General features: G+C 59.4%; 2 protein-coding genes across 7 annotated transcripts in view; both read left to right on the top strand.

The window, feature by feature from the left end:
- The window catches only part of PLEKHA6 (pleckstrin homology domain containing A6), a 51,464-nt gene extending 34,388 nt beyond the window's left edge, over positions 1 to 17,076 (top strand). For 4 of the 6 annotated variants that reach the window (XM_054291629.1, XM_054291631.1, XM_054291633.1 and 1 more), the window contains 20 exons: positions 591 to 1,088; positions 1,719 to 2,208; positions 2,844 to 2,930; positions 3,547 to 3,600; positions 6,087 to 6,167; positions 7,854 to 7,922; positions 8,186 to 8,266; positions 8,859 to 9,008; positions 9,255 to 9,350; positions 10,054 to 10,165; positions 10,277 to 10,416; positions 11,274 to 11,420; positions 13,217 to 13,343; positions 13,441 to 13,529; positions 14,021 to 14,218; positions 14,324 to 14,488; positions 14,623 to 14,756; positions 15,086 to 15,228; positions 16,464 to 16,585; positions 16,834 to 17,076. In XM_054291629.1, the coding sequence (XP_054147604.1) occupies positions 591 to 1,088; positions 1,719 to 2,208; positions 2,844 to 2,930; positions 3,547 to 3,600; positions 6,087 to 6,167; positions 7,854 to 7,922; positions 8,186 to 8,266; positions 8,859 to 9,008; positions 9,255 to 9,350; positions 10,054 to 10,165; positions 10,277 to 10,416; positions 11,274 to 11,420; positions 13,217 to 13,343; positions 13,441 to 13,529; positions 14,021 to 14,218; positions 14,324 to 14,488; positions 14,623 to 14,756; positions 15,086 to 15,228; positions 16,464 to 16,576 (2,974 nt within the window). In that variant the 3' untranslated portion in view covers positions 16,577 to 16,585; positions 16,834 to 17,076. The remainder of the gene's footprint in view (positions 1 to 590; positions 1,089 to 1,718; positions 2,209 to 2,843; positions 2,931 to 3,546; positions 3,601 to 6,086; positions 6,168 to 7,853; positions 7,923 to 8,185; positions 8,267 to 8,858; positions 9,009 to 9,254; positions 9,351 to 10,053; positions 10,166 to 10,276; positions 10,417 to 11,273; positions 11,421 to 13,216; positions 13,344 to 13,440; positions 13,530 to 14,020; positions 14,219 to 14,323; positions 14,489 to 14,622; positions 14,757 to 15,085; positions 15,229 to 16,463; positions 16,586 to 16,833) is intronic. The other 2 variants (XM_054291630.1, XM_054291632.1) reach the window with 2 other exon arrangements.
- A 2,717-nt stretch (positions 17,077 to 19,793) lies between these two features.
- GOLT1A (golgi transport 1A) lies at positions 19,794 to 21,640 on the top strand. The gene is made up of 5 exons (XM_054291639.1): positions 19,794 to 19,818; positions 20,554 to 20,645; positions 20,722 to 20,900; positions 21,217 to 21,280; positions 21,602 to 21,640. The coding sequence occupies exons 1-5, from the start codon at positions 19,794 to 19,796 to the stop codon at positions 21,638 to 21,640; spliced, it is 399 nt and encodes a 132-aa protein (XP_054147614.1).
- Positions 21,641 to 23,791: the final 2,151 nt, after the last annotated feature.

The raw sequence follows: 23,791 nt of genomic DNA on the forward strand, positions 1-23,791 counted from the left end.
GCTCCTGGGGACACGGTGCTGTCCTTGTCCAGTGCCACCACACTGCCCAAATCTCGTGGGATGCTGTCCTTGCCCAGTGCCCACAGCACTGCCCAGCCCTCCTGGGAACACGGTGCCCACCGTGCCTGGGGACATTTTAGGGGCATGAGGACACTCTGGAGAAGGGAACTGTGGGAGCAGTGAGCCCACAAGGTTCAGGAAGGGACAGGACATTGCTGGCCACCCCTCAACGCAGAGGCCAGCACCAGCGCACTGACCAGCCCTCCTGGGGACACAGTGCCCTCCATGCCTGGGGACGTTTGAGGGTGTGAGGGACACTCTGGAGAAGGAAACTGGGGGAGCAGTGAGCCCACAAGGCTCAGGGAGGGACAGAGCAGACCCAGAGGTCCGTGCCACTGCACTGCCCAGCCCTCCTGGGGACATGGTGCCCTCCGTGCCTGGGGACATTTTGGGGTGGAAGGGACACTCTGGAGAAGGGAGCTGGGGAAACTGTGACCCTGCAAGGCTCAGGGAGGGACAGAGCATCACCAGCCACCCCAGGGGCACTGCCAGGCCTTGGTGACCCCTCTGTGGTGTCTCGACACCCCCAGGCACGAGAAGCCAGACTCGGAGAACATCCCCCCCAGCAAACACCACCACCACCACCACTGCAACGCCGCCCACCGCGAGCACCCCAAGGCCGAGCCCGACACCAAGACCCGCGGGGAGGGCGACGGCCGCGGCTGTGAGAAGATGGAGCGGAAGCCGTCGGAGCGGGCGGACGCCAAGAAGGATCCTCTGGCCAAAACCAACGGCCTGGTTGGGCAGGAGCCGCCCTCGGAGCTGGGCAGTCCCTACCCCGAGGGGCCGCGGGGGCCGGCGAGCGCCGAGCGGCCGGCTCAGCCCAACGGGTGGCCGTACCCCTCGCCCAGCCGGCCCGGCAGCACCGCCTTCCCCCCGGCGGGTGACGGTGACAGCGGGGCCCAGCGCCGCGGCGTCACCCCCAGGTCCCACCCCGAGAAGGTGGCCCAGCGCAAGAGCTCCATGACGCAGCTGCAGCAGTGGGTGAACTCGCGCCGCGCCACCGCGGCCCCCGAGGAGCTGCGCAGGTGAGGGTGCGCCAGGTGCTCCTTTGATCCGGGGTTGGTCCCTCTGGGAATGTTCTGCCCCTTTCCGTCTGGTTTGTGGCCTCATGGGGGTCAGAAAATCTCGTTTTTCTCTCCTTTTTTCTTTCTCTCCTTTTTTCTTTCTCTCCCTGTTCCAGCTCGGAGTTGGGTATGGACATCCCAAAAAGGGGTGGGTTGTAAAGGGGGGTCCCTGGGAGGAGGGATGCCAGGATGGTGAAGCTACCACAGGGTGCTTTGGAGGAGGGATACAAGGACAGGAAACCACCAGAGGATCTCTGGGATGAGAGAGCCACCTCAGTGTCCCTGCAAGAGGGATTGAGGAGAGGAGGCCGCCATGAGACGCCAGAAAGGAGGAATTCCATGAAGGAAGGCTTCCCCAGAGCCCCTGGCAGGAGGAATTCCATGAGGGAAGGCTCCCACAGAGCCCCTGGCAGGAGGAATTCCATGGGGGGAAGCTCCCACAGTGCCCCTGACAGAAGGAATTCCATGAGCCTGGAATCCCTGGCAGGACAAATGCCACCCATCCAGCATTCCACCTCCTCTCAGGCTGTCCTTGCCCACCCCAGGTACCCACCACCAGCCCGGCTCTCACCTCTCTCTCCCCCTCTCCAGCCCCACCAGGTTTTACCCCGTGTCCCGCCGGGTGCCCGATTACTACTCACCCTACTCACCCCAGTACCCCGAGGAGTACCAGTACTACCCGCCGGGCGTGCGCCCCGACAGCATCTGCTCCATGCCCGCCTTCGACCGCGTCAGCCCGCCGTGGGCGCTGGAGGACAAACGCCACTCCTTCCGCAACGGGGCTCCCTTCCACGCCGCCTTCGGCCGCCAGGACGTCCCGCTGTGGCTGCCGGCGCCCTCCAGGCCGCCCAGCTACCTGGACGAGGTGGACGCGGCGTCGGGCTCGCTGCGGAGGATGTCGCTGCAGCCGCGCTCGCGCTCGGTGCCGCGCTCGCCCAGCCAGGGCTCCTATGGCCGCGCCAGGGTTTACTCGCCCGTGCGCTCGCCCAGCGCCCGCTTCGAGCGGCTGCCGCCACGCGGGGATGAGATTTACGCCGACCCCGCCACGTTCGTGATGCGCAGGTCCATCAGCTCGCCCAAGGTGGGTGCCGGTGGGGCGGGGTGGGGAGGTGGGGCAGGGGTGTGGCTGTGTCGCGGTTGTGTCCCCTCTGTGTGCGCAGCCTGGCTGCAAAGTGACATCGAGCTTATGGGTTGGTATAGAGGAGGGGTTTGGGGTCTTTGTTGGTGTCCTGGAAAGGTTCCCTGGTTGTGTTTGTTGGATGGGATGGGATCCATGGGATGGGATGGGATCCATGGGATGGGATTCATGGGATGGGATGGGATGGAATCCATGGGATGGGATGGGACGGGATGGGATGGGATGGGATGGGATCCATGGGATGGGATGGGATGGAATCCATGGGAAGGGATTGGATGGGATCCATTGGATGGGATCCATGGGATATGATGTTTTTAGAGGAAATGGTGTGGAGCATTTAGAGGAAACCCCTAATTTTGTCAGTGGTTTTTGGAGGAAAACCTTGGAGGAAAACCCTGATTTTGCCAGGGGGATTTTGGAGGAAAATCCCAGATTTGCCAGTAGTTTTTGTAGGAAAACTTTTGGGAGCCTAAGATGTGCTCCCAAGCAGGGAGCGCTGATGCACCTGTCCCTCTCCTGTGCTTTCTCCTCATGTCTCGTGTCCCTGATTTTGGGCTGGGGGTCCCCTCTCTCCACAGTACGATTACCTGGGTGACAGGCGGCCCGTCCCAGCCGGGATGTACCCCTACCACTTCCCGGCGTCCCCCACCATCCACGACAAAATGGTACGTACCTGCTGTCCCCCCGGGGGTGACACTGTGACAGGGGACACAGACCCCACCCTGGGGACGTGGGGCAGTTTGGGGGGTCCTCACTCAGGTGGCCGAGGAGGAACCAGTGCACTGCAGGGGCAGAGCTGGGCCTTCCATTGGTGTCTCCGCTCCCTCCCGGCCATTCCCAAAGGATTCCACGTGGGAAGGTCCCTCTGTACCAGTGGGACACCCTCGGGTGCTCCCTGCCTGAGTCCAAACCTCTCCCGCTCTGCTTCCTCACATCTGGCCACAGCTGCTTTGTTCTCCTGCCTCTTGTCCCCTCCCGGAGCTGGGGGGTGACACCAGGAGGTCCCCACAGATCCCAAAACCCTGGGACGGGACCGCCAGAGGAGGGAGAAGCCTGAATTTCACCACAGCCCGCCCATGCCGCCCATCCATCCCCGCAGCTGGAGGCAGGCTTTCCCTAGAAATAACAAGATAAATAAGAAATAAAGTGCCCAAGGGTCTGCAGGGCACATTCCCAGCAGCATTCCAGGCCCGGGGGCCATTCCATAGGCTCCCCCCTAACCGCTTTGCTTCTTCTTTTATGTGTTTTGCTGCTCGTTTCTTGCCTGCTGGCTCCTGGTAGGATGAACTTTTAGACCTTCAGTTGCAAAGAAACCTAGAATATTTGGACCAGCAGGTAGGCGGAGCTGGCTGCCAGCCTCACCTCACCGGCTGCTTCTCGTCCCCACTCCTGTGTGCCCTGTGTCCCTGTCCCCTGCTGCCATCCATCCTCACCGGCATCCCAGCAGCATCCCAGCAGCACCAGTTATCTTTTTTTAATTATTTTTTTAGTTTGGCTTCTTCCATCCTCTGCATCCGTAGGGCCGCTCATCGCTCTGCAGGAAAATCAGCCCCCCAAAACTCTGTGTGGTTTTCTGGGGGGAGTTTTGGGGCACATTCCAGTATTTTTGGGGCTGTCCTGGAGCTCAGGGGGTGCAGCAGCTCTGGAACGCCCCAGGTTGGTGCTGGGCACCTGCGTGGTGCCAGCGTGGCTGTGGTGTCCCCAAGGTTGGCACTCTTTGCCCAAGGGGTGGCAGGTGACCAGTGGGGACGTGGTCGTGGTGATGTGGTGGCCCCTCAGGGGTGAAAGGTTTGGTGAAGGTGGGCACCAAAAGCCAGCAGTGCTCAGGTGGTTCTGGAGAGGTTTTTGGAGGAAAATCTTGGTTTTGCCAGGGTTTTTGGAGGGAAACCCTGATTTTGAATGGGGTTTTTGGAGGAAAATCTTGGAGGAAAACCATGATTTTGCCAGCAATTTCTAGAGGAAAACCCTGGTTTTGCTAGAGTTTTATTGAGGAAAATCCTGGAAGGAAAACAATGATTTTGAATGGAGTTTTTGGAGCAGAATCTTAGAGGAAAACTGTGATTTTGCTGGGGGTTTTGAAGGAAAACCCTGATTTTGACAGAGGGCTATGAAGGAAATCCTGGATTTGCCAGTAATGGCAGTTTTTGGAGGAAACCTTAATTTAGCCTGTGGTTTATGGAGGAAAACCCTGATTTTGCCAGGTTTTTTTTTTGAGGGCAAACCCTGGAAGGAAAACCATGATTCTGTGTGGTGTTTTTGGAGGAAAACCCTGATTCTGCCAGGGTTTTTTTGAGGACAAACCCTGGAGGGCAAACCATGATTCTGTATGGTGCTTTTGGAAGATAACCCTGATTTTGCCAGGGTTACTTTGAGGGAAAGCCCTGGAAGGAAAACCATGATTCTATGTGGTGTTTTTGGAGGAAAACCCTGATTCTGCCAGGGTTTTTTTGAGGACAAACCCTGGAGGGCAAACCATGATTCTGTATGGTGTTTTTGGAGGAAAACCCCAATTTTGCTAGAATATTATTGAGGAAAAGACTGGAAGGAAAACCATAATTCTGTACGGTGTTTTTGGAGGAAAACCCTGATTCCGCCAGCGATTTTTGGAGGAAATCTGCACTGACTCCATCCCACCATTGGAGTGTGGGGAGGGGGATCCAGTGACACATCCGGGCAGCGCCTGAAGCCTCAGCCGGGCACAGGAGCTGCAGCCAGGCTGGCACGGAGGGAGCTGCTCCCTGCACGATCCCATTTGGCTGCAAATCTCCCCGTGTCCGCCTTGGAGCGGGGCCAGGAGCTCTCGCTGCAATAAAAGCTCCCCGTGCTGCCTCTCCAGGGCTCCTTAAAACGCTCCCTAAAAAGGTTTGGCATCTCCTCCTCCTCCTCTCGCTGCGGGCTCTGGAGAGGTTAATTCGGAGTGACGCTGTCAGGGCCTCTTTTCAAATGTTCTCCTGCTCTGTTTGCTCTCTCCTTCCTCGCCCAGCAGGGTTTGGGCGCAGCTTTGGTGACAAAGTGTTGTCACCTTTGGGATTTCAGCTGTCCCAGGGCTTCCCTGGAATGTCCTGCTCATGCCTGGGGGGGCTCTGGGATGAGCTCCAGTGCTGGTGGCTTGAGTGGCTTTGTCACCTGGCACGCAGGGAGCTGTGCAGCGCTGCTTGGGGACAGCGCTGTCCCCGTGGAGTGGCACAGACAGCAGGGATGTGCCATTCCCGGTGCCACCTGGAAAAGGGGACACTGCTGTCCCCAGCCCCACAGACCGTGCCTGGCAGCAGGGATGTGCCATTCCCGGTGCCACCTGGAAAAGGGGACGCTGCTGTCCCCAACCCCACAGACCATGCCCAACAGCAGGGATGTGCCATTCCCAGTGCCACCTGGAAAAGAGGACACTGCTGTCCCCAGCCCCACAGACCGTGCCTGGCAGCAGGGATGTGCCATTCCCAGTGCCACCTGGAAAAGGGGACACTGATGTCCCCAATCCCAGCTGTCAGTCACCTCCCCAGCACCGAGCAGGGCCGTGTCTGGGCACAGAGCCATGGGGCAGTGCCAGGGCCTGTCCGTGTGTCCGTCTGTGTGCTGGGCCACGCCGCTGCCGTCCCTGTCCGAGCTCGTGTCCGTCTGTGCCATCTGCTCTGAGTTTTATCCGTGTTTTCCCCCCAAAAAAGCGCACTAAAAGGAGCAACAGCAGCACAAGGCCACAGCTGGAGCCCCTGTGCCACCTCAGGAGGTGGCACTTTGCATCCTGATGGCTCCTGGAGCGGTGACCGCTGGCACGGGCGCGTGTCCCCGCTGACCTGTGCCCTTTCCTTCCCTGTGTGCCGCAGATGAGCGAGAGCGAGACCCTCATCACTATGGTGAACAGGATGGTGGAGACCTCCTCCCCTAGGGCCCAGCTCTACATGCAAGTAAGGCTCCGGCCACCGGGCCGCGCATGGCTCGTGCCTGGCGGCCACCCGGGGCCACCTCCTGCCACCCGGGGTCACCTCCTGCCATCGCCACTCGCGCAGCGGCCGCGGCGTCCGGCACATCCCGCTCTCGCTCTCACTGCTCTCGGGGGAGGCGCTGCTCCATCCCAGGCTTTGCTGATCCATCCATGAGCCATCCCAAGCCGGCAAATCCTCGTGCTGGGCAGCGCGAGGTGGGCACGGAGCTGCCCTCGGGGACCCTTGGGGATGGAGATGACCCTGGGGACCCTTGGGGATGGAGCTGTCCTGGGGACCCTTGGGAACAGAGCCAGCCCTGGGGACTCTCAGAGCTGCCCTAGGGACTCTTGGGGACGGAGATGCTCCTGGGGGACCCTTGGGGACGGAGCTGTCCCAGGGGACTCTTGGGGACAGAAATGCCTCGGGGGACTCTTGGGGACAGAGCCAGCCCCGGGGACTCTCGGACGGAGCTGTCCTGGGGACTCTCATAGCTGTCCTGGGGACTCTTGGGGACAGAGCCACCCCAGGGACCTTTGGGGACAAACCCAGCCCCGGGGACTCTCAGAGCCGCCCTGCAGGATTCTTGGGGACAGAGTCAGCCCCGGGGACTCTTGGGGACAGAACCAGGCCCGGGGACTCTTGGAGCTGTCCCGGGGATTCTTGGGGACAGAGCCACCCCAGGGACTCTCGGACAGAGCCGCCCCCGGACACTCAGGGCTTGGTTCATCCTTATTTCTCAAGGAGAAGCTGTAGGGTGACAGGAAGGCAGCTCTTAAACACACGGAATAATTCCTGAATCAGGGACAATGAACGGCCTTTCTCCCCTACCGGAGGTTCTTTCTGTCCCCAGCACTGGGACATCCCTGCAGTGACACATGGCTTGAGCCCCCCCCCCCGGTGCCACCCAGCCCGGGTTGTGCTGCCCTGGGCGCTTCCCGGATGGGATTTTCCAACAAAACGGCGCCGGTTTGCATCTGCTGCCAGCAGGGATGTGCTGCAGGGCGAATCCGGGGATGCTGCTCCGCCTGGCCGGGCTCCCTGCCCCGAGGCCGCCTCATCCCGATCCGGCCGGCTCTGCCTCCATCCCCTCGGGCATTTCCCAGATCCGGATCCATTTGCATCCTCCCGGAGCTTTCAGCGGCTCCAAAGCGCCCTCTCCGCTTTCTAGCAATACCCATCCCCTCCTGCCTATCTGCTGCCTTTCATCTCCGGCTCCCCGAGGCAGCTAATTGCCGAAGGTCCCATTAGTAATTGAGATTTCCAGGAAAGGAAAATGACTCACGGAGGAGCCGGGGCGGGGGTAAACAGGCCCTGCTGCTGCTTTATCGGTGCTCCCACTCCCGCCGAGGTGGAATTACAGCTCAATCTCGCTGCCTTTTGTTTCTCCCCGCCGCTGGAATGGTGCTGCTGGTTAATGATTCACGAGGCAGCTCCTCGAACTCCTTTGCGCGGAGCTTTTTCCCTGCGTCGTTCCCGCTGGGAATGGGCAGGGGAGAGGCTGTGGCTTCATCCCGGTGGTTTCCCATTGATGGGGAGCATCCACGGCTCCGGGGCTCGGCTCCTGCCTCCTTTTCCCGGCTCGCAGGGAGGGCAGAGGGGGCTGGGGGCTGCCTCCCCTTCCCTGGGCATCCCATGGAGGGCTGCGCTCATCCCACGCTCTGCTTGCAGGTGACGCCGTTCCCGGAGCCCTACAGGGACGCCCTGCACCCCTACAAGATCAGCGAGCAGGACACCGATGTAAGAGCCAGTCCTGTCCCCTCTGTGTGTCCCCTGTCCTCGTATTCCTGTCACTTTGTGCCCCTCAGGGATAAATCTTCCTGACTTTCGGTCTTCTCCCATCTCCCAGTTTGTGCCCGTGTCACCCCAAAATCCCTGCAATGACAGCAGGAGTTTGGAAACCCCCCCAAGGCCATAAATCCCATAAATCCCATCAGTCCTGGCTGCATCCCAGTGGGATTCTCATCCTCTCCCCCCTTTCTCTTCCCCCCTCCCTGGTGCAGAAGCTGCTGGGGAAGCTCTGCGAGCAGAACAAGGTGCTGCGGGAGCAGGAGAGGCTGGTGCAGCAGCTCCGCGCTGAGAAGGTACCTGGTGGCACCTCAGGTGGCCACGTGGGGACCTGGGGGTGGCACCTGAGTGGTGAGGAAGTGACGGCACCATGGGAGGGTTTGGGGTGAACCTGGATGTCCAGGTGTGTGTGTCACCTGTCACCCTTAACCTGGACACTCAGGTGTGAGTGTCCCCCTGTCACCTTTAACCTGGACATCCAGGTGTGTGTGTCACCTGCCACCCCTGAACCTGGACATCCAGGTGTGTCCTCTGTCACCCTGAACCTGGACATCCAGGTGTGAGTATCACCTGTCACTCCTTGAAATGGACATCCAGGTGTGTGTGTCCCCTGCCACACCTGAACCAGGTGTGTGTGCGTCCCCTGACACACCTGAACCAGGTCAGAATGTCCCCTGCCACCCCTGATCCAGGTGAGCAGGTCCCCTGCCACCCCTGGCTTGAAGGGACATTGAAAACCTCTCATTCCACCCTTGAACCGCTATCCCAGGTTCTCCAACCTGGCTTTGGATCCTTCCAGGGATGTGGCAGCCACAGCTTGGGGACATTTCTGAGCTGGGGGTGTGTCATTGAGCAGCCAGGACCTCGTGGCTCCGTCTGTCCCCACAGGAGAGCCTGGAGAGTGCCCTGATGGGGACCCACCAGGAGCTGGAGATGTTCGGGAGCCAGCCCGCCTACCCAGAGAAGCTGCTGCACAAGAAGGAATCTCTGCAGAACCAGCTCATCAACATCCGCGTGGAGCTGTCCCAGGCCAGCACGGTAACGGATTCAGGTCCCTTTTGTCCCTTTTGTCCCTTCCTGGCTGGGAAACAGCCGGGAATTCCTCTTGGCTGCCTGGGGACAAAGCGAATTTGGCACCCTCCAGGTGCCACCTCAGCTCCTGGTTCTGTCTCTGCCCTGCCCCGGGCACCTCAGGGCTTGTCCCCTCTGCTGCCACCCCCTCCCCAGCTCGGGGGACTGTGCTGGGTGACAAAGACCCCCCTGGTCCCCCCACTGTCCCCTCAGGCCCTGGCAAACAGCACGGCCGAGTACGAGAGCCTGGAGAGCGAGGTGTCCACCCTGCACGATGACCTCTGGGAGCAGCTCAACCTGGACATCCAGGTGAGAGTGTCACCTGTCACCTTTAACCTGGACATCCAGGTGTGTGTGTCCCTATGCCACCCTTAACCTGGATATCCAGGTGAGAGGGTCACCTGTCACCCCTGAACCTGGACATCCAGGTGAGAGTGTCACCTGTCACTCCTTAACCTGGACACCCAGGTGTGAGTGTCCCTATGCCACCCCTAACCTGGACATCCAGGTGAGAGTGTCACCTGTCACCCTTAACCTGGACATCCAGGTGTGTGTGTCCCTGTCACCTTTAACCTGGACATCCAGGTGTTTTTGTCACCTGTCACCTTTAACCTGGACATCCAGGTTGTGTGTGTCCCTGTGCCACCCCTAACCTGGACATCCAGGTGTGTGTGTCCCCTGTCCTTGGACGCCCATGTCCCCTGCCACCCCTGGGGTCCCCCAGGAGATGAAATTCCCCCCCGTCCCTCCACCCGTGGGTTCTCCATGCCCAGCCCTCACGTCCAGCTTTGGCCACCGTGGCCACCAGGGGGACAGCCCAGAGTCCCCACAGCCACCCCAGCCCTGCTGGGCTCTGGGGAGCAGATCCAGGGATTCCAGCAGGACAAAACCCTGGATGTGGCAGCTCAGCCCCTCTCAGCTCCTGTGGCTGGGTCTGGGGCCGGGTTCTGCCCAGTTTGGGGTTGGCACCGGTGCCCTGGGACCCCTCTGAGCTCTGCCTCTCCCCATCCAGAACGAGATGCTCAACCGGCAGATCCAGAGGGAGATCTGGCGGATCCAGGACGTGATGGAGGGGCTGAGGAAGAACAACCCCTCCCGAGGCACCGACACGGCCAAGCACCGAGGTGAGGGGGGCTGGGGTCCTGCAGGGGGTGTCCCCAATGAGTTCCTGCTCAGCAGGGTGAAAACCTTAATTATTATCTTTAATTATCTTCAATTATCTCGTTCCTCCGCAGTGGCCCTGGGCCCCTCGGGCACGTACAGCTCCAACAGCCCTGCCAGCCCCCTGAGCTCTGCCAGCCTCACCAGCCCCCTGAGCCCCTTCTCCCTCATCTCCGGCTCCCAGGGATCGCCCACCAAGCCCGGCCCTGGCGAGGTCAGTGACCCTGGGGGTCCCCTCTTTGTCACCAGGGGATGATGACAAAGAGATCCCCTCTTTGTCACCACGGAGCTGCCTCCCCTCCTGGCTCTGCCTGGGGACACCGTTTTGGTGGCATGGATGGGTCCTGGTGTCACCTGGTGACTTTGGGGTCTGTGTGTGAAGGTGCTCACAGGGGTCTGAGGATGAGGGAAGAGACGAGGATCTGACTCCATGTTTCAGAAGGCTTGATTTATTGTTTTATTATATATATTATTATACATTGATATATTATGATATATATTATTATATTATGATCTATATTATTATCTATATTATTATATTATTATATATATTATTATATATTATTATATTATTATATATTATTATATTATTATGGTAAATGCTATTATATTTATGATGTATATTACATTAAAACTGTACTAAAAGAATAGAAGAAAGGATTTCATCACAAGGCTAGCTAAGAATAGAAAAGGAAAGAATGAATAACAAAGGTTTGTGGCTCGGGCTCTGTGTCCAAGCCAGCTGACTGTGATTGGCCATTAATTAGAAACGTCCCCATCAGACCAATCACAGATGCACCTGTTGCATCTTACAGCAGCAGATAATCAATGTTTACATTTTGTTCCTGAGGCCTCTCAGCTTCTCAGGAGGAAAAATCCTAAGGAAAGGATTTTCCATAAAAGATGTCTGTGACAGGGGACAAGCAGCAGAATGTGGCGCACCAAGAGGGACCCTCTGGAGTCACTCCCTCTCCTCCATCCCTTCCTCCAGGACGCTCCTGTGTGTTTCTCTCTCTTTTCTAACTCTCTGTTCCTTCTCCGCTCTCACGCCTCGCGCTCTGCCCGCGCCAGGAGCCGGGCCCGCCTCGACCTCCCCTCCCCAAGTCCTACGTGCCCCTGGAGTCTCCTCCGGCCGTTCCTCCGCTCCCCAGCGAGAGCCGCCTCTGGCCCTACCCCGCCTTCCCCTCCTGGCACCAAGGAGAGGCCAAGCGGGGACAGGTACCGAACCCTGCCTCCCCTTCCTCCTCCTCCTCCTCCTCCTCCTCGGGGCATTGAAGGCGCTGGGGTGAGGCAGGAGCTGGAGCTGCCCACCCCGAATCTACAGGGACAGTGTGGAGGTGGCACCTGGTGCAGGGACAGCTCCGTGTCCTGCTCTGCCACACCCCTGGTGTCCCCAGCAGGTCACCAGGGACAGGGATTGTCCCCTCCTCCTCCTCCTCCTCGGGGCATGGAAGGCACTGGGATGAGGCAGGGGAGCTGGAGCTGCCCACCCTGAATCGCAGGGACAGTGTGGAGGTGGCACTTGGTGAGGGGACAGCCCTGGGTCCAGCCCTGCCACACCCCTGGTGTCCCCAGGGTCACCACGCCTTGTGTGCACTCAGGACAGGGATTGTCCCCTCCTCCTCCTCCTTGTCCTCCTCTTCTTGGGGAGGTTGTCCCTGGTTGTCCCTGGTTGTCCCCTCTGCTTTGCTCTGCCTCTGTCACTGTCCTTCCGTGTCACTCTAAGCCCCCAGCTCTGGGACAAAGCTGGATTTGGAAATTCCTGGTGACACCTCAGCTGTGTGTGGGGACAGAGGTGACACGAGTGTCCTCATGGCCAGGGGTGGGGATGTGTGGCCGTGGAAAAGCAGTGGCTGTGCCAAGCTGGGAAAGGGCATGGTGCCAGCACAGTGGTGGCTGTGTCATCCCGGGGTGCCAGGGTGAATTTAAGGGGATGCACCAGGCTGCTGGGTCTGTTGTCACATCCCTCTGTCACCCCAGCAGTTCCCATGGGATGCAAGAGGGGAAGGACCCCAGAAATGTCCCTTTGCTGGCGCTCCTGGCCCTGTGTGACCCCATGGGCACGGGGTGCAGTGGGAGCCCAGCACAGGATGTCCCTGTCCCCAGCTCCTGGAGAGGCTGTGGAGGGATTGTCACCCTGTCCCTCATTGTGGGGACAGCAGTGTGTGCCCAGCCCTTACAGGATTTTGGGGTGCTCTGGTCCCACATGGCCACTGTCTGTCCATGGAGCGTGACCATGGTCTGGCTGTCACCCCAAGAGCAGCTGGAGTGACAAAGCTGTCCGTGTGTCCCTGATCTGTCACCCCAAGAGCAGCGGGTGTCACTTGTCTGTATGTCCCTGGTCTGTCACCCCAAGAGCAGTGGGTGTCACCTGTGTGTCTCCTGTCTGTCACCCCAAGAGCAGCAGGTGTCCCCTGTCTGTTTGTCCCTGGTCTGTCTGTCACCCCAAGAGCAGGCAGTGTCCCCTGTCCATGTGTCCCCTGATCTGTCACCCCAAGAGCAGCAGGTGTCCCTTGTCCGTGTGTCCCTAATCTGTCACCCCAAGAGCAGTGAATGTCCCCTGCGTGTCCCCAATCTGTCATCCCAAGAGCAGCTGATGCCCTGTCCATGTGTCCCTTGTCTGTCACCCCAAGAGCAGCAGGTGTCCCCTGTGTGTCCCCTGTCTGTCTGTCACCCCAAGAGCAGCAGGTGTCCCCTGTGTGTCCCCTGTCTGTCTGTCACCCCAAGAGCAGCGGGTGTCCCCTGTGTGTCCCTTGTCTGTCTGTCACCCCAAGAGCAGCGAGTGTCACCTTTGTGTCCCTTGTCTGTCTGTCACCCCAAGAGCAGCAGGTGTCCCCTGTGTGTCCCTGATCTGTCACCCCAAGAGCAGCGAGTGTCACCTTTGTGTCCCTTGTCTGTCATCCCAAGAGCAGCAGGTGTCCCCTGTGTGTCCCTTGTCTGTCTGTCACCCCAAGAGCAGCGGGTGTCCCCAGACAGGCCCGGCTCTCACTGGGGACCTTTTCCCCTCTGCACAGCCCAAACCAGGCCTGGAGCAGAGCAAGAAGGAGCCCCCCCGGCCCAGCCCCCCCGGCCCCACGCCCGAGGGGGTCCCACAGACCCACCCGGAGCACGACGGGGACAAACAGGCGGCTCTCAACAAGGGTACGGCATGGGGACACCCGGGGGCGGCACCGGGAGTGGCACTGGGACCCTGCCCGGGTCCCCAAGGGCTCATCCCGGTCTTGTGGTGTCCCCACAGTGGGAATCGTCCCCCCCAGGACCAAATCTCCGGCGGAGGAGGAGGCGGTGCCCAGGAGGAACGGGCTGGCCAACGGGCTCAGCTCCCGGGTATGGATGGGCTGGGGGGACTGAGGGGGGCCCTGCTGAAACCTGGGGACAGGAGGGTGGCTCCAGGTGTCACCATCCACTGTCAGAACTCAACACATCCCTCTGGATGTCCTGAGTTGCCAAGGATCCCGTCAGGGGACCCAGAGACCCTGGCACACAGCCCAGAACACCTGGGGATTTGATTTTGATCCCTGGAGCAAGGGATCAAAACCAACTCTGTATGAGGACCTGAAAGCCACACAGGTTTGAATGGTCTGGGGTCTGGGGTCTGGGGTCCTCGGTAACTCTGGACGCCCAGAGAGATGTGTTGAGTTCCGACAGGGAGTGACATCCCCGGAATGACATCCCAGAGTGACATCCTGAGAGTGACATCCTCGGGGTGACATCCTGGGAGTCACAGACATCCCAACAGCTCACGGCAGAGTGGGGTGGCACTGGGAGGATGTGGCCGGCCACCAGTGTGTGACCATGAGGCTGTGACTCGTCCCCAGGAGAGACCCAAGAGCGCCGTGTTCGCCACCGAGACCAAGGTGAAGATGAGCGTGGAGGAGCAGATGGACCGCATGAAGCGCCACCAGAGCGGCTCCATGAAGGAGAAGCGGCGCAGCCTGCAGCTCCCCAGCCCACAGCAGCTCCCCGGCCCCCAGCCCGACACTTCCAGCACCAAAACCCCCTCGTCCTACAAGGTGGTGAGTCCCTGAGCCCGCGGGGACACCGCGGGGTGGCACAGGCGACAAGGCGCCACCGCGTGGGGACGCTGAGCGGGACGCGGGCCGTCTGTCTGTCTGTCGCAGGTGCGGCGGCACCGCAGCATCCACGAGGTGGACATCTCGGACCTGGAGGCCGCGCTGCGCTCCGACGAGCCCGGCAAGGTGTACGAGACGCCGCAGGAGGAGATCGCCCGGCTGAGGAAGATGGAGCTGGAGCCGCAGCACTATGAGGTGGACATCAACAAGGAGGTGAGCACGGCGTGTCCCCGAGTGTCCCCAATGGCCTGGAGCGGGGTCCAGGCAGGATTTGGGGGTTATCAGTGGGGTCTGGAGTCGCCAGGGTCTGGTACAGGGCACCACAGAGCTCGTCCCTCTGTCCCCAGCTGTCCACGCCAGACAAAGTCCTGATCCCCGAGCGCTACGTGGAGCTGGAGCCAGAATCGCCCCTGAGCCCTGAGGAGATGAAGGAGAAGCAGAAGAAGGTGGAAAGGATCAAGACTCTCATTGCCAAATCCAGGTGAGGCTGTAGTGCCCATGCCAGCCATGCCAGAGGTCATCCTGAGGGGCACTGACCACACACCTGCACCCCTTCCCTGGGCAGAACTGACCACCCATCTGCATCCCTTCCCCTGGCCATTCCAAGACCACCCACCCACCTCCACCCCTTCCCCACCCATCCCAGGGGGACCCTACCACTCCTCTCTCTCCATCCCATCCCATCCCATCCCATCCCATCCCATCCCACCCCATCCCCCATCCCATCCCATGGATCCCATCCCACCCACCCCTCTCCCATCCCATCCTGGGGGTCCTGGCGGGGGTGCTGACCCCAGCTGCCATTCCCAGCCTGCAGAACGTCATCCCCCTGGGCGAGGGGGAGGTGGACGCCCCACAGGACCCTGAGGTGCAGCTGCAGGAGCAGGAGAAGAGGATCGAGATCTCCTGTGCCCTGGCTGCCGAGGCCTCGCGCCGCGGCCGGATGCTCTCGGGTGAGGAACGGGGGCTTGGAGGGTCAGACCCTGCAGATCCCTGGCACAGCGAGGTGCCCGGAGGGCAGGGGGATGAGGGCAGGACAGGAGTCAGCCTTGGGACAGGGGGACAGTGATGCCAACAGCTCCCAGACCTGCCTGCCACACCCGGGGCTGCCCAGCTGGGGTGGAGCAGCTGTTCTAGCTGGGCACAGCTTCCAGCATGAGAATGGGAGTGCCTGCCTGGGTGGCATGAGGTGGCATGAGATGGCATGAGGTGGCTGAGCAAGCACGGTGGCACCCCACGCAGGTAGGTTGTGGTGTCAGTCCAAGCTCGGGGAATTGTGGTGTTACCCCGTGCCAGAGGGATTGTGGTGGCACAGGCTGGCACCTTGTGGCCGTGCATGGCAGTGCTTCATGCTGGGGGTGGATTGTGGTGGCACGCTGTGCCCAGGTGAGCATGGTGACATCCTGTACCTGGCTGACTGCAGTGCCACACCGTGTCCAGGTGCCCTCGGTGCCACACCGTGCCTGGGTGCCCTCGGTGCCACACCGTGCCTTGTCCATGAGGAGCCCTGCCGGGAGCTCACGTGTGCGTGCTGTGCCCAGCTGTCACTCTCTGTCCTTCCTGCCAGCTGTGACTCTGCCCTGCCAGCTGTGGCTGCTTGTCTTGCCCAGCTGTGGCTGCTTTTCCTGCCAGCTGTGGCTCTGCCTTGCTCAGCCATGGCTGTTTGTCCTTCCCAGCTGTGGCTGCTTGTCTTGCTCAGCCATGGCTGCTTTTCCTGCCAGCTGTGACTCTGCCCTGCCAGCTGTGATTCTGCCCAACCTGCGCTTGCTTTCCCCCTTTCCCTTCTCTTTCCTCCCTGCCCCTGCCCTCTGCGCTGTCCCTTCCACTCTGTCCCTTCCGCGCTGTCCCCTCCTCTGTCCCCTCCGCTGTCCCCTCCACTGTCCCCTCCACTCTGTCCCCTTTGCTCTGTCCCCTCCTCACTGTCCCTTCCGCGCTGTCCCCTCTGCACTGTCCCCTCCTTGCTGTCCCCTCTGCTGTCCCCTCTGCTGTTCCTTTTGCTCTGTTCCCTCTGCACTGTCCCCTCCACTGTCCCCTCCATGCTGTCCCCTCCATGCTGTCGCCTCCACTCTGTCCCCTCCGCTGTCCCCTTTCCGCTGTCCCCTCCACTCTGTCCCCTCCGCTGTCCCCTTTCCACTGTCCCCTGCGCTCTCCCGCGTCCTTCACCCCTCTCTCCGTTTCTCGTTTCCAGCTCAGTGCGCCACCCCCAGCCCTCCCACCTCCCCAGCCTCCCCGACTCCACCGACCAACCCGCTGTCGTCCGAGCCGCCCCGGGCCGACGGCAGCCACCTCATGCGGGTGTGAGCCTGTGACGTAAGCACCTCTTCTCTCTGACGTCATCCCCTCCATCCCCTCGCTGCCACGTCAGCCCCGCCTCCTCCATGGACCGTGTGCCCCCCCCCCAAAGCCAAAGGGGGAAAATGGGGGGACCAGCATGAAAACCGGGGGGTCCCAACCTCCCCTGGATCCTTGGAGCCAAATCCCGGCCGTGTTTCCCATGGGGGGTGGGCGTGGGGTGGAGCCCCCCCAGCTCAGCCCCTCTGTCCTGTCCCACTCCCCAGCTCAAGCCCTGGCTGCTGCTGGCGCCACCAAGTTCCACGGGGCCACGTTTTAGTCCCCTCCTGAGGTGACACCGAAGCTCTCGCCACCGTCCTCGGTTCTCCCGGACCCCCTTCCCTCCCTCCGGCGGCGACAGCAGCGGGAGAGGTGGCACAGACAGGAGGCACGTCCCAAGGAGATGGGCAGGGGGCTGGGATTGTCCCCAGGGAGCCACCAGGGCTGTCAGTGGACACAGGGACACACCCAGACAGTGGCCACAGGGACACACCTGGACAGCTGTGACAGCGGCCACCAGGGCACACCTGGACACCTGTGACAGAGGCCACCAGGACACAGCTGTGACAGTGGCCACCAGGGCACAACCAGACAGCTGTGACAGTGGCCACAGGCACACAGCTGTGACAGTGGCCGGGACACACCTGGACACCTGTGACAGAGGCCACCAGGACACAGCTGTGACAGTGGCCACCAGGGCACAACCAGACAGTTGTGGCAGCAGCCACTGGGACACAGCTGTGACAGTGGCCACAGGGACACAACCGGACAGCTGTGACAGTGGCCATAGGGACACACCTGGACAGCTGTGACAACGGCCACAGGGACACAACTGTGACAGTGGCCCTGCAGCGAGCACAGGACTCCTGGGACAGCCCCCCAAGGTCTGTGAAGGGGCTCTTGGGGTGGGGACCCGCCTGTCCCCACCACGGATGGTGCTGCCACCTCCCAGCAGACTTGGCTGCTCCCCCTTGACTCCTCGGGCGCCGTTTCCCCTCCCTGAGCTGTGACCCTGATTTTGGAGCCCGTCTGTGTAACCTCCGGTGGCTCAGCTGGAGGAAGAGGGGACAGGACGGATGGAGGTGGCACTGGGGGGACACGGAGGTGTCCAGGGCGCTCCAAGCACGGAGCGGGAGCTCTGGGGGCAGAGCGGGGAATTGGGGTGCCAGGTGGGATAACGGAGCCGTGGGGTCGGCAGGGACCCCTCTGGAGGGTGGGGACAGTGCTGAGGAGGGGTTTGGGGACAGAGGTGTCACCTGGGGACCCGCTGTCACCCTCCAAAAATCCCTTCCCGCGGCTCTCCAGCCCCTTCCAGCGGTTCAGATTTCCTGTAGCAAATTCCCCCTTTTCTTTATCATCCCGGAGAGTGGGAAAGAAGCAGAATCCCTGGAAGGATGTGAGCATGGCAGGGGCCAGGAGCTGGATCCCAAATCCCAAATCTCCAACCCCAAATCCCAATCCATCCCTCCTGGCCCCATCCCAAACCCCCCAGGACCCTCCCTGCATCCCAATCCCAACTTAGCAATACTTGTAGGATCCCTGGAGCCCTAAACCCCGCTCCCATCTGAGCCTCCCTCTGCCCCTTTAGCTCATAAAGCTGGCCCTTTATTTTGCTATTTACATGCCTTAATATATGTTTGATGGAAATTCTACATTTATAATATATATCTATATTTGGTTTTTCCTCTTCTTTTCCCGGGAAAAAGCTCGTGCCGAGCTCTCTCTTCTCCGCAGGATTTGTTGGCGCCAGCCCCGCCAACAAAAAAAAAAAAAAAAGAAAAAAAAGATTCTTTACCAATTTATCAGAGGGGGAAGGAAATTAAAAAAAAAAACAAAACACAAAAAAAAAAAACAAAAAAAAAGAAGAAGAAAAAAAAAAAGGAAAAAAACCTATTTAAAAAATATATCTATTTTTTCTGCTTTTATTAAAAGCAAATTTATTTAAAATAAAATATACAGAGACTGTAAGTTTGAAGAGAGAATGAGTTTATTTCCCTGTGTCCCCTCTCGGGTCACTGGGGCAGACCCCCCCCTTATTCTGGGGACACCTTGGGAACATCCTGAGGTGGCTGTGGGGCAGCAATTCCCATCTCCAGGACCCAAAGCTCCCACCCCGCCCTTCCCAAAGCCACCAGCTGCTGTCCCCAAAGTACGACCCGGCCGCGATTTTATTTTATTTTATTTAAAAAAAAGAACAATAATAAAAAAAAGGAAACCAAACCTTAATCAATTAATTTTATTTTGGTTATTATTTTTCATAAACACTTCATAAAGCAGTGACTTGTTAGCCCGGAAAGGATTTGCATCGGGAGGAAAGAAAGAAATAAATAAATCTATTTATGCATTTGGAGAGGGTGGGATGGGAGGGCTTTGGTTTTCTGGGATATTTTCCTAGTGGTAGAGAAATAAAAATATCTATGAAACAACGACGTTCTCCTGTCTTTTTTTCCCGGGGGTGGGCTTGGATGTGGATTTTAGTGTTGGGGTGGAGAAGCAGGGGGTGATGGGGGTCCAGAGGCAGCTGCTCCTCCCTCTCACTGGATTTTGTTTACCCACTAGGGTTGGGTTTGGTGCTTGTGGAGGTGCTGTCTCTGAAACTGTGACATGAAGCCACCACTTCTCCCTGGATCCACCATGTCCCTGCTGGAACCACCATGTTCCTTCTGGAACCACCATGTCCCCCTTGAGCCACCGTGTCCCTTCTAGAGCCACCATGACCCCTGGAGCCACCATGTCCCTCTAGAGCCACCTTATCCCCTCTGAAGCCACCATGTCCCTCTGGAGCCACCATGTCCCCTGGAGCCACCACATCCCCCTTGGAGCCACCATGTCCCCCTGAAGCCACCATGAGCCCTGAAGCCATCACTGGAACCATCGTGTCCCTTCTGGAACTACCTTGTCCCCGCTGGAGCCACCATGTCCCCTTGGAGCCACCTTGTCCCCCCTGGAGCCACCATGTCCCTGGAGCCACCGTGTCCCCCAGGAGCCACCACTGGAACCACCGTGTCCCTTCTGGAGCCACCGTGTCCCCTGGAGCCACCGTGTCCCCCACCGGAGGTGGCGCCGTGGGCGTTCCCGGGCCGTTAATGATTCCCAGGATGACGTGGGGACTAAAGGGCTTTTCCAAGGGTCACTCTGCAAGCGGGGCCACCCTCGCCCGGCCTCGCCCAGCCCCGTCACCGCCAACATGGTGGCCCTGAGCGACTTCCAGCGTAAGCAGGCGCGGGGTGGTCGTGTCCCGGCTGGAATTCCTGTCCCGGCTGGAATTCGAGACCCGGGAGCTCCGTGGGGACCTTTGGCAGATCCCAGTGCTGGCTGGGATCCCCCCTGGATGGCGTGGTTGGGGCAGGGAGGGGTGAGATGGAAAAGGGGATGGGCTGGGGGTGGGGAGGTTCTCCAGGATCATCCTGGGATCATCTCCAGCTTTTCCTGGAGGGAAAGGGGAAAGGGGAAAGGGGAAAGGGGAATGGGAAAGGGAAAGGGAAAGGGGAAAGGGAAAGGGAAAGGGAAAGGGGAAAGGGTAAAAGGGGAAAGGGAAAGGGGAAAGGGAAAGGGAAAGGGAAAGGGAAAGGGAAAGGGGAAAGGGAAAGGGAAAGGGAAAGGGGAAAGGGGAAAGGGAAAGGGAAAGGGAAAGGGGAAAGGGGAAAGGGAAAGGGAAAGGGGAAAGGAGAAAGGGAAAGGGAAAGGGGAAAGGGAAAGGGAAAGGGAAAGGCTTGGGGAAAGGCTCGGCAGGGATTTCCCGTGGAGTTTTCCTTTGTGGTTCCTGATTTATCCAGTGCCCTTGGGGGTTTCTGGAGCACCAACGGCCTCCTCCAGGGCTGGCCTGGGTGTAAAGGCAGATCCTGAGATTTGGGAAAAGCCCAAAGTGTTTTTGGGAAGGAGCAGGACAGGGAGATGCCGGGATCCCAGGTGTGGAGCCTTTGCCTCTGCTCACCCATTTTCCACAGGGATCGGAGTGGGCCTGGTTGGCTTCGGCCTCTTCTTCCTCCTCTTTGGGATCCTCCTGTACTTCGACTCGGTGCTCCTGGCTTTTGGGAACGTGAGTAGGGCCGGCCTGGGGGTCCCCACAGCGGGATCAAGGAGCTGCCCTGACCCTCTCCCCTCCCTCCTCCCAGCTCCTCTTCCTCTCTGGCTTGGTCTTCATCATCGGCTTCCGGAGGACCTTCACCTTCTTCTTCCAGCGGTCCAAGCTGAAGGGCACCAGCTTCTTCTTCGGGGGGCTCATCGTGGTCCTCATGCGGTGGCCGATCCTGGGCATGCTGCTGGAGGCCTACGGCTTCATCTCCCTCTTCAGGTGCGGGATGGGATCCTTGGGATGAGATCCTAGGGATGGGATCCTGGGCATGAAATCCTGGGATGGGATCCCTGGGATGAGATCCTTGGGATGGGATCCCTGGGATCATCCCTTGGGATGGGATTCTGGGCATGGGATCCTTGAGATGAGATCCTGGGCATGGGATCCCTGGGATGATCCCTCAGGGTGGAATCGTGGGAATGAGATCTTCATTATGAGATCCTTGGGGTGAAATCCCTGGGATGGGATCCTCGGGATAGAGCCTGGGCTGGGGGATGCTCCCCAGAGCTCAGCAGGATCTTTTGTGTCCACACAGGAGCTTCTTCCCAGTGGCTTTCGGGTTTTTGGGCTCGCTGGCAAACATCCCGCTGCTGAGCCAGGTGAGAGGGGGCAGGAGACTCCTCGGGGTGGGCAGTGCCGAGCTGGGATCCATCCCCCTGTGCCCCTGGGATGGGCAGTGCCCGGGAGGGATCCATCCCCCTGTGCCCCTGGGATGGGCAGTGCCCGGGAGGGATCCATCCCCCTGTGCCCCTGGGATGGGCAGTGCCCGGGAGGGATCCATCCCCCTGTGCCCCTCATGGTGGGCAGTCTCCGGCTGGGATCTGTCCCCACGGATGGCATTGCACAGAAAATGTCACCGCGGTGTCCCCAGAGCTGACCAGGTGGATTTTCCCGCTAACCCTGCTCTCTCCCTGTTGCAGCTCCTGCAGAAGATGGGGGACAGCGGCTCCATGGTGTGACCTGAGCGGTTCTGGGCCAAGTGGCTGCGATGGGACAGGGTGGGAGAGCCCCAGGTCTGGCTGTGCCCAAGAGCTGGGGACCCCTTTGTCCCCAGGACCCTCAGTGCTGGCCAGAGCCACCCCTGAGCAGGGACAGTGTTCCCTCACTGTCCCACGGCGCTCCTGAGCCAGGCTCCAGGCTCCAAGGGCTATACCAGGCTGGATTCTGGAATTCCTGCAGTTATTTAATTATTTTCGTTAAAAGATTTAATTTAATAAAAAAATATCTGACAGTGAGCTCAGACTCAGCTCCTTTCCATTGGCTCAGGGCTTGTCCCAGCGCTGGCACCTCCTGATGTCACCAGGAGGCATCGTGGCCATGGCTGGAGGTGGCACAGGGACATTCCCATGGTTGAGGATGGCACAGAGACATTCCCTTGGCTGGAGGTGGCACAGGGACATTCCCATGGCTGGAGGTGACACAAACACATTCCCATGTCTGCCTCTGGAGGTGGCACAGGGACCTTCACATGGCTGGAAGTGGCACAGGAACTTTCCCCTGGTCATAGCTGGAGATGTCCCGGGGACATTCCTGTGGCTGGAGGTGGCATGGGGACACTCCTATGGCCAGCACTGGGGGTGGCCCAGGGTCCTTCCCATGGCAGGAGCTTCCCCAGTGTCACCCCAGGTGACTTTAAGGATTTTTTCCATCTGGCTGCTGAGGTTCCTGTCCCCAGGAGAGCAGGTTGGATCCTCAGCCTCTCCAGGGCTCAGGTGTAGCCCAGCCAGGCTCCGCGAGCGCTGGGGAAACCGGAGTTTAATTAAACTCAAAAGCAATCTCATCAAAGCTGCTCCTCCTTAACGAGCGGGAATTAATTAACAAGTTTGAGCTGAACCTGTTCCCTCTGGAGCGCAATGGGAGCTGGTGGCTCTATGCCTGTTGTCACCTGGCTGTGCCCGTTGTCACCCAGCTGTGCCCATTGTCACCTGGCTGTGCCTGGGTGGCATTGAGGGATCCCAGAGTCATGGAATGATTTGGGGTTTTAGGGATCTTCACGCCCACCCCATCCCATCCCATCCCATCCCATCCCATCCCATTCCCTGCCATGGGATACCTTCCCTTACCCCAGGTTCCTCCAAACCCCACCCAGACACTTTCTCCATTCCATCCTTCCCCATCTTCCCCAGGATCCTCCATTCCATCCCTCCCTATCTCGTCTGGGATCCTCCATTCCATCCCTCCCCATCTCCTTCAGGATCCTCCATTCCTTCCCATCCCAGCCTGTCCAGGATCCTCCATCCCTTCCCACCCTCCCAGTCCTGCTTCTCCAGGATCTTCCCTTCCTTCCATCCCTCCCCATCTCCTCCAGGATCCTCCACCTCTTCCCTTTCTCCCACCCCACCCTCATCCTCATCCCCATCTCTCCAACCCACAAACCCATCCCCACCATACCCGTGTCCCCCAAACCCTGACCCCATTTTGGGGGTGTCCCCATCCCCCTCAGCTTTTCCAGGCTGGGAAGGGCTGGGAGCTCCCTCCCCAGAGCTCCTCTCCAGAAGGATTTTCCCAGGAATTTTTTTCCCCCTCCAGCTCTGTAAATCCTCTCCCTGGCAGGGTTTTGGTTTCAAGCACCAGCTCCGGGTTTGCCCTGACGTCAATCCCCGAATTCCCCCGGTGCTGGTGCCATCCAGAGCCTCCCCTAAGCCCTTCCCAAAAGTTGTTTTTACCCTGGAGCTTTTTGGTCACCCGGAATGAGGATCCTCACGAGCCTCCTGTGCTTTCACCAGCAGCAAAATCCTGGATTAGAAAAGTGTGGAAAATATGAGGGATAGAGCAGAAATTCACCTCCTTTTTTCTGTGCTGCTGCAAAAAAAAATCCCTCAGGAAATCAAAGCTGTTTGGCCAAACTTCTCAATGATTTTGTTTGGAGTGGAAAGAGTTGAAAAAATTTGGATTTTATTTTAAGGAAAGCACCCACACAGCCTGGCAGGAGAGAAGAAGGAATTTATCCGTGGGGAAGGCGATTGTTCCTCTCTGGGAAATGTTTTCCTTCCATTCTCTCTGAAAAACAGGCAGGAAAATAACTGGAAAATTCCCCGCTATTTCCAGAGTAGCTGCTCCTGGTGGGATCCATAATTGGATAAAACCCCAGGGTTTTGGAGCAAGGTTCC

Source organism: Melozone crissalis, unplaced genomic scaffold (genome assembly GCF_028551555.1).
Source record: "Melozone crissalis strain CALT ecotype California unplaced genomic scaffold, PUWL_Pcris_2 ptg000101l_1, whole genome shotgun sequence".
In the NCBI taxonomy this organism is placed as follows: domain Eukaryota; kingdom Metazoa; phylum Chordata; class Aves; order Passeriformes; family Passerellidae; genus Melozone; species Melozone crissalis.

Coding starts and splice junctions, on each gene's coding strand:
- GOLT1A (XM_054291639.1), top strand. CDS start 19,794: ATGGTGGCCCTGAGCGACTTCCAGC. Junction 20,901..21,216: donor GGCTTCATCTCCCTCTTCAG/GTGCGGGATGGG, acceptor GTGTCCACACAG/GAGCTTCTTCCCAGTGGCTT. Junction 21,281..21,601: donor ACATCCCGCTGCTGAGCCAG/GTGAGAGGGGGC, acceptor TCCCTGTTGCAG/CTCCTGCAGAAGATGGGGGA.